A 21,022-nucleotide genomic window follows, 5' to 3' on the forward strand; every position below is an offset into this window, starting at 1 on the left:
CTGGCTCTGGGTTATAGACCAGAAGAGTCACAAATTGTGTTGTAGGAGTTGAGTAACAAGGTCAAATGAAGTTGTATACCTAGATTTGTTTTCTAGAAGTTCATTGAAATCTCATCTATTAGAAAAAATTCCTCTTTTCCTCCTTTCTGTTATTCTATCTTTCCTCTTCCACCTCCCCTCATTCCCCAGGCAATCTATGGGACTGTTTCCATTGTTACTATTTCAGAATTATGCATTTTTGTTAGAATGAATTTATATGAATTATTCTACCACACAGCATGTTTCTATTATAATTAAACACCCAACTCTAGTCCGTACTCATAATGTGATCTTTGTGAACTAACGAACAACCTCAGCCCCAGCCCCACGCCAAAGCTAAAATTCCAGATTTCAGTATAATTCACAGGTTCCATCACTGTCATTATGTTTGGAAATGTTAAATTCCTACTTTTGGGTTAAGGCTCTGTTCTTTGTAGAAAAACTGAAGCTGCAAAAGTCAGAGAAAGTCAGTAATCAGATAGACTGCTTCTAACTCGCTGTCTCTGGACTTAACGTGCCAAATTCAGGTATGACTACCTGACTACAAAAGCCCAAAGATAAACTCTCTTGGAAAAACTACACTTGGACTGCTAAGTATGCTAGTGCATTTGCCCCAAGTTTGGGCTGGCACACAGGAGAGCCGTGCGTTTCTCGGCCCGCTTGGGTCACTGTTGGTCGCCTGCTCGAAGACCGGCCTCTTTATGAAACCAGCCTTTCTGGGCTTCTGAGCTGTATTTATGAAATGATATCCTTGTGCTGTGCCTTCTCCCGTCTGCTTTGAGGAAAACGCGGAGAGCCTGGAAGCTCTGGAATCTTGGCACGCGCCGAGCCGGCGTGTGCAGACACAGAGCCAGGGACCTGCACGGCAGAGACCGGCCAGCATGTTCTCGGTCTCCCTTCCCTCACGCTTCTCTCTCCCCTGTTGTTTTTCAGGTAGCGAAGCTGATTTTAGCTCCTCGAGCAGCACGGGCAGCATTTCCGCTCCTGAGGTCCACATGTCTACTGCGGGAAACAAGCGGTCATCTTTTCCACGCAAGTAGGCACTGTCTCCTGCGCTGTCATTAAGACTCTTTACACAGGGACTTACCTGTACCTTATGCATCCGTAGAACCACCCGGATTGCTGTGCGTTCATATTTTATTATTATTCAGTGAGGGTTTTTGGTGATTTAAAGTTGGGACCTTTCCCTACCTTACCTGCTGTGGTCACGGGGCTCGCCTGTGTGTGTCCCCCCGGGGCTGTCTCCCGTCCAGCCTTTGGCTGTGTCCGCTCCTCCGCTCCTCCTCCTCTCCCTCCTCTCTTTCCCTCACTCACCTGTGTACCCTCCGGGGTATTAAGCCCTTCCCACCCCGCCTCCCCTTGATGAATCTGTTGTCTCTTGGCTGTGAAGCCTCTGGCTTCACCCTTTCCTCTGGCCGGGCTTCCATTATTTATCTTTGTGAAGGAAGCAGTTACCCGGTAACCACTCCCAGGATGTACCTGGGGAAGGAGTGAAGACAGTGCGAAGTCCATAGGCGTGGGCGGCCACCACTGGGAGAGGCCCCAGAGCACGCTGCTTGCTACATGCGTGGGCTCTGACTCCCAGCTGCCCTGGTTCCAATGTCAGCTCCACCCTCTGCAGGCTCTATGGCTCTGAGTAAGCTGTTTGGCTTCTCTGTGCCTCAGTTTCCTCATCTGTACAATAGAGCTGTCCACCTATAAAGTCTAGGTCAGTGCTTGGAGATAGTAAGCGTCAACAAATGTTCACCATGGATGCTATTTGAATTGAGGGAGAGGAGGACTGTGGGAAAATGGGAGCCACCGTTCACATTTAATGGGAAGGGTTGTAAGCCCCAGGATTCTCTGCATGCCACCACTGGCTTTATTCATTCATTCGTTCAGCAAGTATTTACTGAGCAGCTGCTATGAGAAAACAAAGCTCTATGAAAATTATATTGATTCTAGTAGGGCAAGAAAGACAATAAATAGCTAAATAATGCAATTATTTTAACAAACATGCAGGGAAAGGATATAGAGAGTAATGGGGTGTGTGGTATATCTTAGATTGGCTGGTCCCAGGAGGCTGCAGTGATGAGGGGCGCTCTGAGCAGGACTCGAAGGAGTGAGCCCCAACACCTGGGGATGTCTCATTCCCTGACTTTATCAAGTCACGTGATTGTCTTGGGACACAGTGTCCAAATTTGTAAAAAGGGGGTTGGACTAAATGATTTTTTAAGGTCCCTTTCTGGAGAAAAACCATTTAGATTCTAAAAGCTTGCATTTCTAGGACTTGGCAAGCAAATATTTCCTATTTCTCTTGGGTAAGCAGAAGATCTAGCCAATGTTTATAAAGGGACCCGAGACGCCCAGGGTCCCTTTTTTGTTAAAAATAAAGCTGAAGCCAGACAAACCTGTAACAAAAGAGCAAAGTCCACAATAAAAAAATTGCAATTGTTCTATCCTCAAAGCCCCTCTATTTTGCCAATAATATGCCTCTGGGATTACAGGGCATGGATATATTAATAAATATTTTCTGTATAAATCAGATGTGGTTTGCTCTGAGAATAAACCATTTATCTAACCCATTCAAGAAATTAGCACATGCCCATGGTACAAGTTATCAAATAACATAGGCCAAAAAAAGAAAAAAATAAAGGAAAAAGGAAAACCTCTAGAGGAAGCCAACTTTATTAAATATTTCAAAGCAATTTGTGTTTGTGATTAAATTTCAAGGTCTTGTCAATAATACAGAGTGACTTAGGGAAAAATTATAGTCTGGACTTTATGGTATCTTTAAATGATCAAAAATTAATGTACAATAGATAAAAATAATTATATGCAAATCAATTATATGCTTATCCTAGAATGTACTGTAGCCAAGCACTAATAGACTTCAAAGGTTTAACAAAACTTAATAGATGGAAAAATTGAAATTGGCAATGTGCTATTATCCTAACTTTTTTTTTTAAATCTATGCCAAACTCTGCAGTAGCTTGAGATCCTTTTAATTGGCTGATGCCTCCTGTGGTAAATGACCTTTCTCCTGGGAGAATTAGCTCCTGGGAGGGAGGCTGGGTGGGAGACATGAGGAACAGGTAGAGTGGGTGAGAATATTTTGATAGGTGATTTTATAAACAAAACTTTAAAGACTTACAAATTATTTCATCTAATAGAAAGCTACCTCTGCCAATATTTCTAAGGAATTCTCTTTCATAAACTAAAACCATAATCTGATGAGAAGCAGATAGAAGGGATAGGGAGAACAACAACAAAAAAAAGCTTGGGCTTTAGAGTCATACTGGGTTTGAGGTCAGTTTGTTATGCTTATGACCCCAAGCCTCAGTTTCCTCTTCTGGAAAATGGGGTAATAATAGCACCTGCTTCACTGAGTTAAATGAGCTGATATATGTGAGTGCTTGGCATGGTGCCCAGAATTTAGTAAAAGGGTCCATAAATGGTTGTTTTTGTCAGTGGTGGTAAAAGTAATACTCGTAGACACAGTGGTGGTGCTGCTGACTATAGCGGCATTAATGGTGGTGATTATATTCGTCTGCTAGGGCTTCATAACCAAGTACCACAGACTGGGGGGCCTAAATAACAGAAATTTATTCACTTATAATTCTGGAGGCTGGAAGTCCGAGGTCAAGGTGTCTGCAGGGTTGATGTCTTCTGAGACCTCTCTCCTCAGCTGGTGGATGGCTGTCTTCATATTGTCTTCCCTCTGTTCATGTCTGTGTTCAAATCCTCTCTTCTTATAAGGACACCAGTTAAACTGCACTAGGGCCCACCCTAACTTCTTCATTTTAACTTATTTTTCTCTTTTGAAAGCCCTATCTCCAAATACAGTCACATTCTGAGGTACTGGGAGTTAGGGCTTCAGTATATGAGTTTGGGGTGGGGACACAGTTCAGTGCTCACAATGATCATGGTGATGATGGTGGTGACAGTAATAGTAAGCACTCACCTGGGTCACCCACGGGGTCTCCTTCTTCACTGCTTTCCTCTCACTTTCCAGTTACTGTATTCAGGTATGCAGAAGGGTGCAGGGTCAGCAGAATTTCCTGTCCTGTCTGTGGACTGCTTTCTTCTTGTCTACCAGACCGAGGGATTTAGGGTGGGCTGAGGAGGGTGGCATCGACAAACATGGAATCCCAGCTGCTTCTTTGAAAATGTTTTTTTTATCATCATCCATGAAGAGTTTGTACCTGCACATGTTGGCATTTGAACTAAACTAAATGAAAGGAACAGAACTGATATTTTAAGGGTGTTTCTTTTTGAAAGTTAGCTCTTACAAAGAGTCTAATAATTTATTTTCTAAACAATGTTTGTGAAGCAGCTGGAACAGCCCTAGGGGCACAGAAGATTCCCAGTGAAGGTTAACTTGGACTAGAACTCCCCAGGTAAACACAAGGGACAGCTCTTCACATTCTGTCCTAACTTGTAGTGGTTAATCCTCCATATTTCTCAGAGTCACATTAAGAATGTTGGTCTGGTTGGTGTCAGACTTGGGAGTGAAGCATGGAAAAGAAAATCCAAGCCAGGGTCCATGTTCCTTTCAGCGCCTCATGAAGTTCTTCCTACCCTGCACTGCTGAAGTTGATTTATCACAAAGCTGTCAGCCCATCTGTTCCATATAAAGTGTCCCCTTCTCAGGAAAAGGAAAGAAAGTTCATTTGAATGATTTCAAAAGCAAAGAACTTTTAACTCTAGAACTTGGTGATGTTTTACTTATGTGTGATTTGCTAGGTTGACAGCCAGTTGAAATTATATTTGATTTTAAATAAGTAATTATGGTTTTGAAGCCAAGGATACCTGCATGCACTCTCACATTTCCATTTATACACGTATCTCATTGAGATGTGTCAGTTGCATACAGCTGTAATTAAAATTACAAAGAGGGGATTGTTAAAAAGAAGTACTGCTATATGAAAGGTATCTTGTCCTCTTTTATTTTTTGTAATGCCACCAAGTAATAATCCTGACACAGAACTCTGTTATCCTATTTTAGTAATTTCAGCATTCTCAAGATACTTCCTTACACTATGGGTGTCAGATCTCTGGAACTAGATTAAGAGTGAAGTTAGAACAAGTTTATCCTGTAATAATAGCCTACAGTTGAGTTGCACTTAACAGTTTATGGAATGCACCCACATGCATTCTTTGATTTGATTTTTCAGATCAACTTTGTAAGAAAGGCAGGAAAAGTGTGTGTGTGTGTGTGTGTGTGTGTGTGTGTGTGTAATCTCCATCCCCATATGTTAAGTGCCTTCCTTGCCCAAGTTCCTAGTAAATGGCAGGTGCCAGGGACTCAAGCCTCATTTGTTTATTCATCAATCATTTAGGGAGCACCTACCATGTGCCAGGAAGTAATGGGGATGTAAGTAACAGGCTGTGTTCCTGTCCTCAAGGATGCCCCCATCTGGCAGGAAGGACAAGCAGGTGTACAATTGAAATGCCATGGGATAAGTTCCGTGGTGAAAGTTTGCACAGAGTTTTAGGGAGCAGCACCAAAGAGTGGCACCTCCACTGGCCTAGGGCAAGAAAAGTTCAGAGAAGGCTTTTTAGAGTGGGTTCCCATCGAACTCGAAGTAGGAGGTATACTGGAATTATCCAGGGGCTTAGCAAAGGGAGCACAAGAACATTCTAGGCAGAGGATATTATAAGTTCAAAAACCTGGTGGAAAGCATGGATCCCTCAGGAAACTGTAAGCCCTTTGGAATGCTGGACTTCAGGGGGAGGCAGGAGGAGGGGTGGAGGATGGGGTTGGATGGGATGGTAGGATTGGACCTTGTGAGCCATGCAAGGAGTCTGGACTTCATTCTGAAGGCAGCGGGGAGCCATTGAAGGGCTTTGAGGAGGGCAGTGCTATTCAAAATTCATATTAGAAAGGCAAGGGCAGCCACAGGTCAGCCTCCTGCTGATGAGGGCAAGGCAAGAGGCAGGGGGACCAGGCGGGGCTGTTACAACTATTTAACTGTACTTAAATGATAAAGGCTGTGTTAAGTCATTGAGGATCAAAAGGAAAGAAAAGTTAAGTGGTCAAAATTATAGACTTGATACATTTATGTGGGCTGTTTATCTGCCCTGTTTTCTCCTCCTCCTTTATGGGCAACTCCCATACCCCATCCTCCATATGAACCTCCTTAATTTTCTTAACCCGGCGTGAACCAAACCCAAATATTTCTAAGCTGAAACAGGTGTACTGGAATAAAAACTACATCTTCAAAACAGCCTCCAAAATAAACCTAAGCCAAGTCAACATTTCACATTGTGTATGTTCTTAGCACGCAATTGGGTTTAATCCAAAACAAGCTCTGTGATCAGAAACTATTTGAAAGGACAACAGAGGGAGAGGTTGCTTGTGCTAATGATACAAGGGGAGAAAATACTGGGCAGGTGGGAAGAAGGCTGAATGTGAGGACAGTGCACTAATAATTATAATAATAATAATAATATATTAGACAGTTTGCACTAATATATTACCCCTTTCTACTCCATAAGTTGAATTTCCTTAGTAGTAACTAGCTTTAAGAAATAAGACATTGGCACTCGGGCATCTCTATGCCCGAAGCATTTTAACATTTTTCATGCTTTACTCCCAGTCGAGGTCCTCATGGGCGAAGTAATGGAGCTTCATCCTACAAGGCTGGCAGCAGCCCTCCATCCCCACGGGAAAAGGACCTTCTCTCCATGCTGTGCAGGAATCAGCTGGGCACCGTTAACATCCATCCCGGTTATGCCCCTTCTTCCCCAAGTAGTAGCAACTCGGGCTCCTACAAAGGAAGTGACTGCAGCCCAATCATGAGGTGAGTCCTGTTCACCTCCTAATCCATGTGTCTCAGTTTTTCCTACTTGTTAAGCTTTTCTTTAAAAAAGAAAAAAAGTGTATACAACTCTTGATCCCCTGCCTTATTTTGCCTCTAGACACTTGTCTTTCCTTTCCCACGCTCAGCTAATCCTTCAAGGGCTGGTACAGGAAGGGTACAAGCCACAATTTCTAACAAGGTGCAGAGTCCAGGCAGTTCCTGGGCAGTGAGAGAAAACGGCACAGTTGGCAGTAGGAGGGACCTACTAATTCCCCTCAGAACAGGGAAGAATCTTATCTGTGTTCAGTCATCCATGCCAGCGCCAAAGGTTTATTGAGCCCCAGGTACTGTAACCACTGGGAGGAGAGCAGTGAACAACAGAGAAGGCCCCCGTGCTTACTGCTCAGAGGAGAAGAAAGATATTAGCCATCTAATGACAAAAACAAATTAAAATTACCCTGCAAGCACTTGTTGCTTTATGAGTTTGTGAAAGGTGGGGAGGGGCCCAGCTCAGTCTGGAGGGATGGGGGAGGCCTCCCTGAGGAAGTGAGAGGGGAAGGGCAAGCAAGGAGTTAATAGTATGGGGTGGGTGCAGATCAGAAAGAAGAAATTGTACTTCCAAAGGGGCCACGACAGGGGTGGGAACTGGACACTGGACACCTCAGGAGCCAGCTGCACAGTGGCCAGGATTGTGCTAGAGTCAGGAAGGAGCTGGCAGCCCTCCTCTTTTGGGCTTCTTCCTTCTGGGTGTCCCTGCAGCTCTCTTACAGCATGGGTGCCCAGCTCCTAGCCGGGCCTGAGTGGGGCCAACATTCCAGAGAGGGCTGTTTTGTAGAACACTGAGCGCCTCTCTTGCAAAATACACTGGTGAGAGTGGAGTAGAGGAAGGAACTTGTTCCCTTCAGAAAAAGGAATTTTCCATTTCCACCAAATCAGCACACTCACATCAGGGATGGGTATCAGAACAGTTTGATTTCACCTAACAACAATCAGGACCTTCAGACAGTAGCATATTGTGTGGGAAGTTAGGTCATCTTGCTCCCTTCCTTCCCTCCCACCTTTCCCACTCTTTGTCCTGCATATTACTTTGAACTGACAGCTCAGGCCTGTAGACAATTGTGCATTATTTTGTATGAGAACATTCCTAAGCCATAGAAAATCTTCCTTCTCTACCGTCCCAATCCCCTCCAGCACTCCACAGACACATCCCTCAGTCTTCCAAGTAATGAACAGTCATAGGATTGGCAGGTATGTTACCGTTTACCTTCTGAAGGGAGGTCACCAATTGTTGCGGTTTAAGACCCCAGCACACAGCTGCCATTCCTTCTCAAGTTGTTAGCTGTGTATCTTAGTTCATGTGGCTACAACAAAGTACCATATACTTTGGTCCAAATCTTTAGAGCACCATAGACTAAGCGCCGTAGACTTAGGTCCAAGATCAGGGTGCCCACATGGTCTGGTTCTGGGAAAGGCTTTCTTCTGGGATGCAGACTGCCAACTTCTTATTGTGTCCTCACGAGGTGGAAGGAGAGAGCTGGAAAGCTCACTAGGGCACGAATCCATTGGTCTCCACACTCACGACATAATCACCTCCCAAAGGCCCCACCTTCTTGGGAATTAGGATCCTCACATAGGAATTTTGAGAGGACACAAACATTGAGTCCATAACGTGGTGTATTACTTTTTATAGAAAAGGAAACAGGGTCAAAAGTAACATTTCATTACTGGGATTGTTTCAGGCGTTCAGGAAGGTACCTGTCTTGTGGTGAAAATCACGGTGTCAGACCCCCGAATCCAGAGCAGTACTTGACTCCCCTGCAGCAGAAAGAGGTTACGGTGAGACACCTCAAGACCAAGCTGAAGGAGTCCGAGCGCCGACTTCACGAGAGGTGAACCTGCATTCCTTGCTCAGTGTGGTTTAGGACAGTTTCTTTTTCCGTAAAATGAAATGTGAACCCAAACTATAGGAAAATAGAAAAGGAAAATATGATTTTATTTCAACTTCTGTCAAACTTTTAAAATCTGTCTTTGAAAAGACAGCCATTTCATAATTCTATGTGATTTAGCTGTTTCAGGAGTTCACAGGGTCAGAGGGGATCCTCTGCTTTTTCTGGATATATACAGCTTTGATGTGAAGAACTGGGTGTGTGCATGACTATTTTTAAATGGCAGAAACACTTGCAGGAACAGTCCTGTATTTCCAGCAGAAGGGGTCACACACAATGGGCCAATTAAGCCCTGTTTATCTCTGTGCAAGAGTGGATATCTGCTTGCATTGTGATTCCTGCAAGCTATTTCTGGACTTAAGGGAGGGGTTCGTTATTCTTGGCCAAGTGTTAAGGTTGAAAACAAACAAACAAACAAAAAAGCCCGTGTTTAAGAGATCTTATCTCAGAGAGAAGACCTTTGGCACCTTGGGAGCAGGCCAGTTTTTCTGCTTGATGGTTTTCCCCTGGAACATTGAGGCACAGCCTAGAAGAGCTCTGATCAGGGTAGCTGTGTGCTCAGGGTGAGGTGGCATTTGTGTTCTGTGGGAGCCTGAGGTCTGATTCAGCACATGGCTGCCTAATCAGCCCAAACCCCCTATGCTGCTTCACGGATATGGAGAAGACCCAAGGACTTTGGTTGATAAACCCGTGGGCAGACTGGGGTGCAGGCTGTGGGGAGGGAGATTTTCCATCTTCTAGGTTGATTTGGTTCCTCATCTCAGTAGACATGAGACCCAAACGCACCTCTAAGATGAGCCAGACTCTACTTTCTGGAATGTTTAGTTTATGATTTGAAGAATCCATGGGAGGATTTGAGCTTTCAAGGCAGAGAGGAATGGGAAAGCAGCAAAACTTGAGAAAATATCCAAGCCCAAACTTAAAGAAGCAATACTAACATCTCTTTATATATATGAGGATCCTGACTGCCTGGTCTTCATATCCTCTAGGAATTTAAGGACATATATTTACATTGACTGAGAAGAAATTATATGTAAGAACAAGTTTCTTAACAAAGATCTTAAAATAGTTTCTTTTGAAGGATCTAAAAAATAGGATAGATTCTCCTCAGCATAGGATGAATTCAATATCATCCTGCCTGAAAGGAATTAGAATAAGCAACTTTTCACAAAGTCCTTGCAATAAGTAGCATTATATAATATAATGTGATTATATTATATATGCATATATAATATAATACTATATATGCATTATATAACAATAATGTTCAATTATCATTGCAATAAAATCAGAACAGTTTGCAAGGGTAACACTTTTCAGTCCACATTCTGTCTTTAATAAGTAATTAAAAGTAAACTGGCCTTTTTTCCCACAAACTGTTTGTAGACATTATGAACAGGTAGGCTATGAAGATAAAAGCAACTCTAAAATATGTCTAAAATAAAAATAAAATATCTCTAAAAGACAAAAGAGGCTCTAAAGTGTTTTAATAATGAAATTTCAAATATTATGTATTGAGTAGAAGATAAACTTATAATGTACTTAGTGCAATGCCTGACTCATACTGAGTACTCAGAAAAGGAAATGATGGTAGCTATTATGATTCAGAATCTGATTACTATTACTGCTTTAGCCATTTTACAATTATGGGGGGAAGTTCATGGTTAATACCTGCCAAAGAAAAAATTTTCAAAACTGCTTTAACGTCTATCCTTCAAGTGGAAAAGTATGGCCTCTTTCTTGGCTGTGTGTCAGAATTGCTTGCTGCCTGATTCAAAGTTGACCTTTGTTTTTAACCGTGCTTATCTTGGCGTAGGGAAACTGAAATTGTGGAGCTTAAGTCCCAGCTGGCCCGTATGCGAGAAGACTGGATTGAGGAAGAATGCCACCGGGTGGAGGCCCAGTTGGCACTCAAGGAAGCCAGGAAAGAGATTAAACAGCTCAAACAGGTCATTGAAACCATGAGAAGCAGCTTGGCTGATAAAGATAAAGGCATTCAGAAATACTTTGTGGACATCAACATCCAAAACAAGAAGTTGGAGTCTCTGCTTCAGAGCATGGAGATGGCACACAATGGCTCTCTGAGGGATGAACTGTGCCTCGACTTTCCATGCGACTCCCCCGAGAAAAGCTTCACCCTAAACCCCCCTCTTGGCAAGGTAGCAGATGGCTTATCTCTGGAAGAGCAGGTCACCGAGGAAGGGGCTGAGAGAGAGCTGCTGGTGGCAGATAGCACGGCCGACTGTGCAGATCTGTTTGATGAGATGGTGACAGCCACCACCGCAGAATCTGGTGACCTGGAGATTGTTCATTCCAGCCCCAGGGCCGAAGCCCCTGAGCCGCCCCCCGCGGAGGGTGTGGGGGCGCGCGGCGCGGCGGTGGAGCGGGCCGTGCAGACCGACTTGGTGCCCTACAGCCCCGCCGTCTCGGAGCTCGTTCGGAACGTGCTGCAGCTCCGGGACCTCTGTCCCTCGAGCTCGGCATCCCCCGATGAGTCTGGGCCTGACTCCACCGAGAGCTTCCCGGAGTCCCTCTCTGCCTTAGTGGTGGATTTGACGCCGAGAAATCCGAACTCGGCCATCCTTTTGTCTCCCGTGGAGACCGCGTACACCGCGGCGGAGGTGGCAGCGCGCGCCAGCAGCCTCATGAGAGAGCTGGATTTTGCAGCCTGCTCGGAAGAAAAGTTGGATGGCATCACCCCGCTCTCTCGCGGGGGCGTCGGGAAGCAGTACTGGAGCCGCAGTTTCCTGGTGGATCTCCTGGCCGTGGCTGCCCCCGTGGTCCCCACCGTCCTGTGGGCATTCAGTACTCAGAGGGGGGGGACAGATCCTGTCTATAACATTGGAGCCTTGCTCCGGGGCTGCTGTGTGGTCGCCCTGCATTCGCTCCGCCGCACCGCCTTCCACATCAAAACTTAGAAGTTGCTGTGACCGTGTGCCAATGTGTCCCGTGTGGGTTGTGCCAGGTGGGAGGTCGATCTACGGCGGTCTCTCTTCTGTCGTTTTGCTCCTCAGTATTTGATTTGCACTACATTTCGTTGAAGCCTGTTCACCGTTTAAAACTGGAGGTATCTTCAAAGGCATGGAGACCCGGTTCCAGTAAATGTCCCACCAGTATGGTATAGAAAGCATGCTCATGACCCTGCCGTGTCGTCCGAGGTACCCGTTCTTATCCTAGTGGTTCAGGAAGAGAAAATGCAAAGTTTGCACTTTCAAGACAGCTTCTCTAAGGCTGGCATGTTATCTCCTTGCTTTGCTTTGTGCCGTTTTAAAATGTGTAATTGTTCCAGCATTCCAATGGTCTTGTGCATAGCAGGGGACTGTAACCAAAAATAAAAATGTATTTGTGTAATTGGTTTGAAGAAGTCTTGAATAGCTCTTTAGTGTCTTACTTGGGGTTGATAAGGTTTGAGTGTTTGCAATTTTTTACTAAATGTAGCTCCGAAGTCTTAAATGGCTTGTTTGTTCTTAAACCTGTTAATTGATGAAACTGTATGTAAGTTTACATTGTACTAACTTATTTTTTGCTTATTATATATAGTGTTTTATTGGAAATTGTTTGTAACCACACACATCAGCATGATAAAAATAAAGATTAGTGTTTCCATCTAAATAAATGTTTTATCCTCCTATAAGATAATGTCTGTGAGTTTACTTCTTTATGTAAGAAAGATTAAATGAATAGCAGATCTTCCATATTTATTAATAATGGTCTATAAAAATGGAATTAAGAAATGAGAAAGAGGGAAAAATAATTAAGGAAAGATGAGGATTTCCTACCCTGATAAAAAAGTATCATTTCTAAATAAAATGGCTTTGTTTGCTTTTAAATTACTGATCCACTTGTTTGTCCACATATTTATTCAGTAAGCATGTATAGAATGTTTTTAGGAAAGTTGGGCTAATTTTTAAGCATGCTAGTTGTACTGGAGAGGGAGAAATTGGTAGTGCCATATGCCCTCCTTCCCTTGGAATGATAGGGTGAGGGTGGGTGGCTGGGAAGGGATAAGATGATATTTGATCTGTATTCATTCACTCCTTACACCAACCTTATGAGGTGAGTATTCTATTTTATAGATAAGGGAGCTAAACTTCAAAGAGGAAAGTTGCTCAGGATCTCCAAGTTCATCTCCACGAGCTAGGATTTCAAGTGTCTGCAAAGCAAATGCCTTTTCTACTTTACCACATAAAGGGAAGAGACCTGGAGAATATCCTAAGTTCTCATTCAGAGGCTCTTCTTCCATAGCACTGTTTTACTTACTATGTCTTGGTTATTACCCATCTTCCCTGCTGAAATAACTCTGTGAGGGCTGGGATCAGTTTTCTGTTTTACTCACAGATATATGTCAGGAACTAAATAGTACCTGACACAGAGTAGGAGGTTTAAAAACAGCGGTTGAATGAGTAGCTTATTAGGTACTCACATGCTAGCTAGGCACTTTACTGGATGGATTAGTGAAGAAAACAGACAAGGTTTCTGCTCTCAAGGAGCTTACATACATGCCAACACATAAACAAGATAGTTTTAGATAGTGGTAAGTGCTTTGAAGGAAATAAACAAGGTGTTTTGACCAAGAGTGATGGGGTAAAGGTAAGGAAACACATCTCTGAAGAAGTAACATTGGTGCCAATGGATGAAAAAGAGTCAATCATGAAGATAAAGGGTAAAATGTTACAAAAAGAACAACTGCCAAGGCCCTGAGGCAGAAGAGGGCTCAGCATGTGATAGGAGCATGAAAGATGCCAGTGTGCCTACAGCAGAGTAAGGGGCAGGGGGAAGACAGCAGAAGTAGACAGAAAGCTGGTTCGTATGGGGCCATGTAAACCAGCAGTCCCCAACCTTGTTGGCACCAGGGACCAATTTCATAGAAGACAATTTTTCCACAGACTGGCGGGGGGTGGGGAGGGATGGTGTCAGGATGACTTAAGTGCATTACATTTATTGTGTACTTTATTGTTATTATTATTACATTGTAATATATAATGAAATAATCCTACAACTCACCATAATGCAGAATCTAATGCCGCTACTGATCTGACAGGAGATGGAGCTCAGGCAGTGATGTGAGTGATGGGGAGCGGATTGAAAGACAGATGAAGCTTCGCTCGCTCAGCCACTGCTCACCTCCTGCTGTGTGGCCCAGTTCCTAGCAGGCCACGGACCAGTACAGGTCCACGGCCTAGGGGTTGGAGACTGCAGGTGAAAACCATGGTAGGAGTTTGAATTTATCCCCAGTATAATGAGAACATATTGATGAACTTTATGACTTTAAACAGATATAGGCCGGGCGCGGTGGCTCACGCCTGTAATCCTAGCACTCTGGGAGGCCGAGGCGGGTGGATCGCTCGAGGTCAGGAGTTCGAGACCAGCCTGAGCAAGAGTGAGACCCCGTCTCTACTAAAAATAGAAAGAAATTAGCTGAACAACTAAAAATATATATAGAAAAAATTAGCCAGGCATGGTGGCACATGCCTGTAGTCCCAGCTACTCGGGAGGCTGAGGCAGGAGGATCGCTTGAGCCCAGGAGTTTGAGGTTGCTGTGAGCTAGGCTGACGGCACGGCACTCACTCTAGCCCGGGCAACAGAGCAAGACTCTGTCTCAAAAAAAAACAAAAAAACAGATATAATCTGTTTTTCTCTCTTTTTCTAACTCTAGCTGCTAGGTGTAGAGTGCATTGTAGGTGGGCAGGAAGGAAAACGGGGACACCATTGAGGGCTCTCCTGTAATCATCCAGATGAGAGATTATGACAATTTGGAGGAGGAAGTAGATACAAAGGTTAAGTTGAATAATTAAAGATATAGCTTGAAATAGAACTGATGTGATTTCTTATGGATTAGATGTGGGGCAGGATGTAAGGAAAAGAGAAAAAGTAAGGACGACTCTGGTGTTTGACTTGAGCAACTGAATCAGTGGTGCTGCCATTTGCTGAGAAGGGAAAGAATTCAAGAGAAACAAGTTTGGGAAAATAAAATTGAGATGTCTATTAAAATATCTATGTGGAGATGTCAAGAGTAGCTACATATATGAATGTGAAATCTAGGGACCTGTCAGGGCTAGAGTTATAAAGTTGAGGCTCCCTGGCATTCACATAGTATTTAAAACCATGGGAACAGGTGAGATCATCCCAGAAGAGTGTAAAGAAAGTCCAGAAACTAAGTCCTGTGGTACTGCCCCATTTGGAGGGGTGGAGGATGAAGAACCAGCAAAACAGCTGGAGAAGAGGCAGCCCAAAATGTAGGAGGAAAACTAAGTGAATGTAACATTATGAAAAGCAAGAGAGAAGAGTGATTCAAGTCAACTGTGTTGAAATCCTATTAAAAAAATTGAGTAACATGAGAACAGTTACATATCCATTGGCTTTGGCATCAAAGTCTTAATAGCATTGTCAAGGTCATTTTCTTTGGAGAAATGAGGATGGAAGAGAGAAAGTAGAAATAAATGTGTGCAGCTAATTTGTTTTCTTAAGTTTTTGTGTGAAGGAGAAAGTAGGGAAGTGGTTGGTAGTTGCACAGAGATATGAGGTCAAGGGTTTGTTTTATTTTTTAATATCGAGAGGAGATAGAACACATTTGCTTTTGTGATTGAGCCAATGAAAAGAAATAAATTGATGACATAGGAAAGAAGGGTTAATTGAAGAAGAGCAGCCCTTGAGAAGGGAGAGGATCTAGGGCACAAGGATACATGTATAGAGAGAGGTGGTTTGTCTCCGAAAGGACATTTCTATTGGAATACACACGTGCCTTGGGCACACACATTTATACTTAACACAGCACACAGCTTGCAGCTCTACTTAGCAGTAGGGGGATTTGGCTAAAATGGAAAGGAAACTATTTCTAGAGGTGAATAATGGGAACTGTCCCAAAATAATAGGCCATGCTGACTCAAGTCCCTTCCTGTAGTACAGCCCAGACCAATACCTGGATGCTGGTATCTTCCTTAAAGTCCCTCCTTGTGTTTATTTTTAGTCACTGCTAAAAGCACTTTTACTTTAAGAAAATTATAAGCCTGTTTTTGGTATCTGCTTGTTGCTACAGAAACAAATACAACCATACAACTGAACATTGTTCTTCATCAATTCAAGATGAACAGAAATGGGCTCTGGTTAGAATGGATTCTCCAGGAACCACAAATATTTATGTAGATTATCAAATTGGAGGCAGCTGATCACCAACTGCAAACTGCTTCATTGTCTTAATGTCGTGTATCCTTTACATACACCAAAAGATTCAAAGTAACTCATTTAAGACACTGGACACTGCATATCCTATCTACACTGGAACAAATTTGCACAAAGGTTAACAACAGCAACAACAACAACAACAACAAAAAACCCAGGAGATCCTGGAGTAGTTATTCTTTTTCTTTTCCTCCTTTTCCCCCTCCCCCTCCTTCTTCGGGGTTTCAGCATGGACAGTCTGTGGAAAATTACTGCTTTTATTCAGAACAAAGTCTCTTACAAATGAGTCCCTTGGAGTAAATAAAAGATGGAACATGCTTGCCTTTCGGAAGCCCAAGGCGTTGGCTGGTTTTGTGGACAGGATGATCTGATCCCATAGAAATAATTGCCTCAAAGTTGCTTTCAGTAATTTGGGGCCTGTGATATACAAACAGGCAGGAAAATGGAAAAAAAAAAAAAAGAACAATTCTATTCTATTGAACAAATTGCTGTTCCATCAAAGCAAATGTTAAACATTTCCTACAGTTATGTGTGCAAACATTCCAATTTATAAGAAAAGATTTTTCCCAAAGGGATATGTTGACCTTTCCAAGTTGAGCTGTTCAGAAAAGGGGGAAAAAATGCAATGCACTCAGATGCCAAGCGTTTCTGACATTTGTGGCAGAAGAAAAAGGAAGTCTGTGATTTGCATTTATCATTGGCCCTAAGTAGTCATTGGGTCTGACATGTTTTTCTCTTGAGGGTTTTTCATATTAAAAGGTTTGGGGTAGTTTCCCACTTCCATTTGGGGTCAGTGAGCACTTTTATAAAATTTTATTTATTCCCAGTCTTGCCAGGTAAAATGTGCAAAATGAGACAGTAATCTAGGAAATGAAAACTAACTGTTTATTGCACTCAGATCTTGAAAGAAGATCACAAACTCCCAATTGTCCTGAACAAAAACAAATGTCCAAATAGAATAAAAGAGGTTTATATCAAGTAATTATTTTTAAACCACTAGAAGACATGCTCTGCTGTGACCACTGATTTTCTCACAATCATAATGATCTTTATAACTAATGGTTATAACAATAATTCCAAAGAATTTTAAAATGCAAAAAAGGTTTAAGTGCTACTCAGCATAGCTTTGTTAAAAGATTGGAATATGTTAGTAGCATTCAAGTTTGTTAAAAGGTTTACCTCTTTAAAAAGTATTTTAAACATAAAAAAAAAAAAACAATATATAAAACACATACAAGTCAAGTGTTTGAAACAGAGACACCAGGCCCTGCCATTCCCCCCAACCCTCCCATGGTGGTCCTGGTATCAACTCTGAGAACAGCTTGCAAATAATTTCATTATATATCAGATTCTTTGAAAATTGCCAGTTCAGGTAAGATCTCATGTACAAAAGCTATCAATTGGAATAGTAATCTGGTTAATGCTGAAAATTCGGTTCTCTATTGCCCTAAACAAATGAATACTTAATGGAATTGTTTTTTAACCTTTCTCACAAAATTTAGTTTGCTCTGTTGGTTTAACTGTGAAGAGGACACATTATCTCTTACTCAGAGTAAAGAAGCCATGTAAGCATCTGGGAGTATGGTGATATAAAACAACAATTAAAACCAACAGTCTGGACTCCTTCTGTGAATATTAAAGGTAGGCATCATAGCTTTTCTAATTTGATGGTGCAGTAAGAAACCTCCCTCCTCTTCCTTGCAATCAAAGTACTCACAGTGTTTGAAATGGTTTAGCACTCTCACTTTCTACAGTAAACAATAGGTGCTTGCATTTTAAACTGACCTTTAATTCTCCTGAACCAGCACATTATTTCTAGCTTGTTGGCTATATACAGAAAATGAAAACTGAGAAGTCTTAATAATTTTCACATCTCTGACTGAAAGCAGTACATGGAAAAGTTAAAAATGATCACCCATGTACTACCTAACCCCATAAGGGCTCTTTCTAATCAAGACAGATTAGGCAATTATGAGGTTCAGATGCACTGCAGAGCCTCATGAAGTAAAAAAAGCACTTTAAACTTAAGTATCCAAGTTAAATATAGCTATATCCTTATGCACGTCTTACTTCACTTAGCACTGCGATAAAATGTTGCGTTTATTTCAGAGGCCAATATATCTAATGATGGTGTTACTTTTCTCTGTAAAATAGAGAAGTACTACTTTTATTCAGGACTTGCCAACAGGTTTGGAAACGACATTGCTGTATAAGGATTCAAATTATTTTGAGCATTTTACCACATGAAACTAACTTTGGGCAATAGTTCTCTTATAATCAGCCAAAATTGGCCTAAGAATGACTCAGAGTATGTTCCTTTGAATTTTCTATGGAAGGAGATGAGCTTTTTTCTGTGCCATTCACTCTCAACCTAATCCTAAAGACATGCATTGATAACTAGACAAAGTTAGGGACAGTTCATAGCAGGATAGTCTCGAGGTATAATATTCACGCATGAAACCTGTGGTCTTGACCTCATTAGCATTATGACCCAACCAAATGAGTTAATTAGCCTGTTTTTACAAATGTGTGACTATAAATGACACTTCATTTTGCCTTGATTATATCTGGCTCAAATAAACTGCAAGTGCCTAATTATATGGCATTGGCATTCAATTACAGTTGTCATTTATATGAAGATACAAACCAGATTAATTTTCTTCATATTTATTAGACAAGTTCTTAGCACACACAAATGGATATTATCTACTATAATTTGAAACACCATTTTCATTAAGAACTAGAGAGGAATTTATAAAGGCTTTTTGGCAATAGTTTTCATCAAGAGAGGGCTTAGAAATCATAGTCCACATAGAACATTGATTAACCATGAATACAACCTGCTCTCAAAGCTTGCTAATTTCCTATTAACCAAACACACAATTGACTTTCTAAGCTTTGGTTTCCTTATATGTGAAATGGGGATAATATCTACCTCACAGGATTGCTAGGAGTCATTGATATAATTAGTCAAAGAGTCAGACAGTGCTGAGCACGTAATAAATGTTGATTCTTTTTCTTAGTAATTTACAGTTCAATTTAAAGGTGTATAAAATGTTGCAAGCTCAGTCAACTTCTCTCACTCTTTGAAGGGAAGGGGCTGCCAGTATCACGGCATGGCAAGATGTGGGAAGTGTATAGGGCCTCATAACAACTATCATTTGTTCAGTGCTTATACTGAACACTTAAGAGTCTCAATTAATCCTTACAACCATCTCCATCTTAAAGACTTGCAAATTCAGGAAATTCGTTTATTGCTGCACCATGTCTCCAGCAGCTCTGAGAACTCTGAGCAGCTCTCAAAGTTGGTGTGATCTGATTTATATATAAGGAAATCACCTACACAAATAGCCATGGAACTCCCCTGAAAGGGAAAGCTGAGATTGTCTTGGACTGGCCACAGACTTTCCGTGCGTTTCTCTGCAAAAGCTTCTACTGGTGAATTAGCAGTGTCAGCAGCAGGTATGCAAGGGTAAAAATAAAGAAATCTGTTGCAGGAGGGTGAAGGGGTGGTGAGGGGCATTTCTTGGAACAGTTTTCTCTTTCTAGCCCTAGAAAATTGAAGGCTTCTGGTGAAAAACATCTTACTAGCCCTCAAAGCTTACTCTGGTTACTGAGCATGCCCAACAGCCATGACTAAGGGGCACCAAAGATAAAAAGTAGGAAGCAAAGTAAAAAAGTGAAACAAAAAGGAAACAGTTGAGTACAAAAGGCATTCCTAGCCGTTGCTGTACTCTTTTGACAGCCTTGGTTATGTTAAACAAAGTGGAAGAAATCACACAAAGAAAAAAAGAAGTGTCTTGATACTGTATTAGGACAGAGCAACCCAAATTAAAAAAATAATGTAAATGGCAAAAACAAGTTTATTAGCTAGTCAAATATGCTGTTCAAGAAACTTCCATCTTCTTTAGCCCTCCAATGTAGCTGAAAGAGAGGGTAGAAGCTCCTTCCCTGGAACAATCTATAGGGCCCAACCGACTCCCAAGCTCCCAACTGGAGCTTCAGTCAGAACCGCTCAACTTGTAACTTTATTGCTCACACATCTAATGAAAGATTTCCTTTGAACAAGAGGCTAAAGAATGTGAAAATAATTGTAGTAAATTATCCCAAATCTGAATTACCTAGGATTAAAGAAAATGAGTATGTTTAACTATATCTGTCCAAGACCATCCCTTTAGTAAACCCACCATTATTGACACAATTCAGGCTTTTTGGAACATTGGCTATGGTTAGGTTTACATTATGATGGTAGCTTGTACAGTGATGTTGGAAACTTGACCCAGATACCAGTTGCTACAGCTGTCTTCTTCCCAACTACCAATATCCATCTAGGAATAATCATTGCCCTGGCCAGAGGTGAATGCATGTCAAAACTGAGGAATTCACATGCAGAATTTTAAATTTTCAGTTCTAAAATGTTGACTCAATTAAATATGCTTCCACAAAAGAGCCAAGAGAGCATATCCTTAGCTAAAAAGGAAAGGTTGGAAACCATGAAATGTCTACATAAAAAACATGAAGTAAGTTTCATGTCTTTGATGACTTATTATCTCAGAACATGAAATGCACAATTCAGATAATGGGTAGAACTTCTCTAATTCTACCTAAGCCTGCCCATACTTCTTTACTTTTAGTAAGCTTCTAAAACTGACAATTGTTTATTAAAATTAAGAAAACAAAAACAGAAGTCATAAATTTAGTAGCTAAAGGAGACTATTTGCTAAGATGAAGTATTTATCATATCTATTTAACTTAGTGACTACTTATGGGACAACAATATACCCAATTTAATACAGAAATTTAGTTTACACAACAGCGGCAAAAAAATTCCAGAATTGTTGTCTATTCTTCCTATGAGAAAAATCTGTTTCTTCCTAATTTGTCATACAAACTACAATTTCTAACCAGTTTTTATTTCCAAATAAAACCAAAGAGCCAAACAAAAAAACAAAACCTTATACACATGAAAATCATGACCAAGCAGACTTAAATATTTTTAGCTATTGGGGAAAAGCAGTATAAATAATTTACTCAACAAAATTATCCTTTGTGAACCACAAATTTAGAGAAATC

General features: G+C 41.7%; 1 protein-coding gene across 8 annotated transcripts in view; it reads left to right on the forward strand.

Moving 5' to 3' along the window:
• SYBU (syntabulin) overlaps positions 1-12,410 on the forward strand; it is a 65,971-nt gene extending 53,561 nt beyond the window's left edge. For all 8 annotated transcript variants that reach the window (XM_045560421.1, XM_045560420.1, XM_045560424.1 and 5 more), the window contains 4 exons: positions 973-1,075; positions 6,621-6,824; positions 8,564-8,713; positions 10,587-12,410. In XM_045560421.1, coding sequence (XP_045416377.1) covers positions 973-1,075; positions 6,621-6,824; positions 8,564-8,713; positions 10,587-11,688 — 1,559 coding nt within the window. In that variant the 3' untranslated portion in view covers positions 11,689-12,410. The remainder of the gene's footprint in view (positions 1-972; positions 1,076-6,620; positions 6,825-8,563; positions 8,714-10,586) is intronic.
• Positions 12,411-21,022: the final 8,612 nt, after the last annotated feature.

This window comes from Lemur catta, chromosome 9 (assembly GCF_020740605.2).
Source record: "Lemur catta isolate mLemCat1 chromosome 9, mLemCat1.pri, whole genome shotgun sequence".
Classification (NCBI taxonomy): Eukaryota; Metazoa; Chordata; class Mammalia; order Primates; family Lemuridae; genus Lemur; species Lemur catta.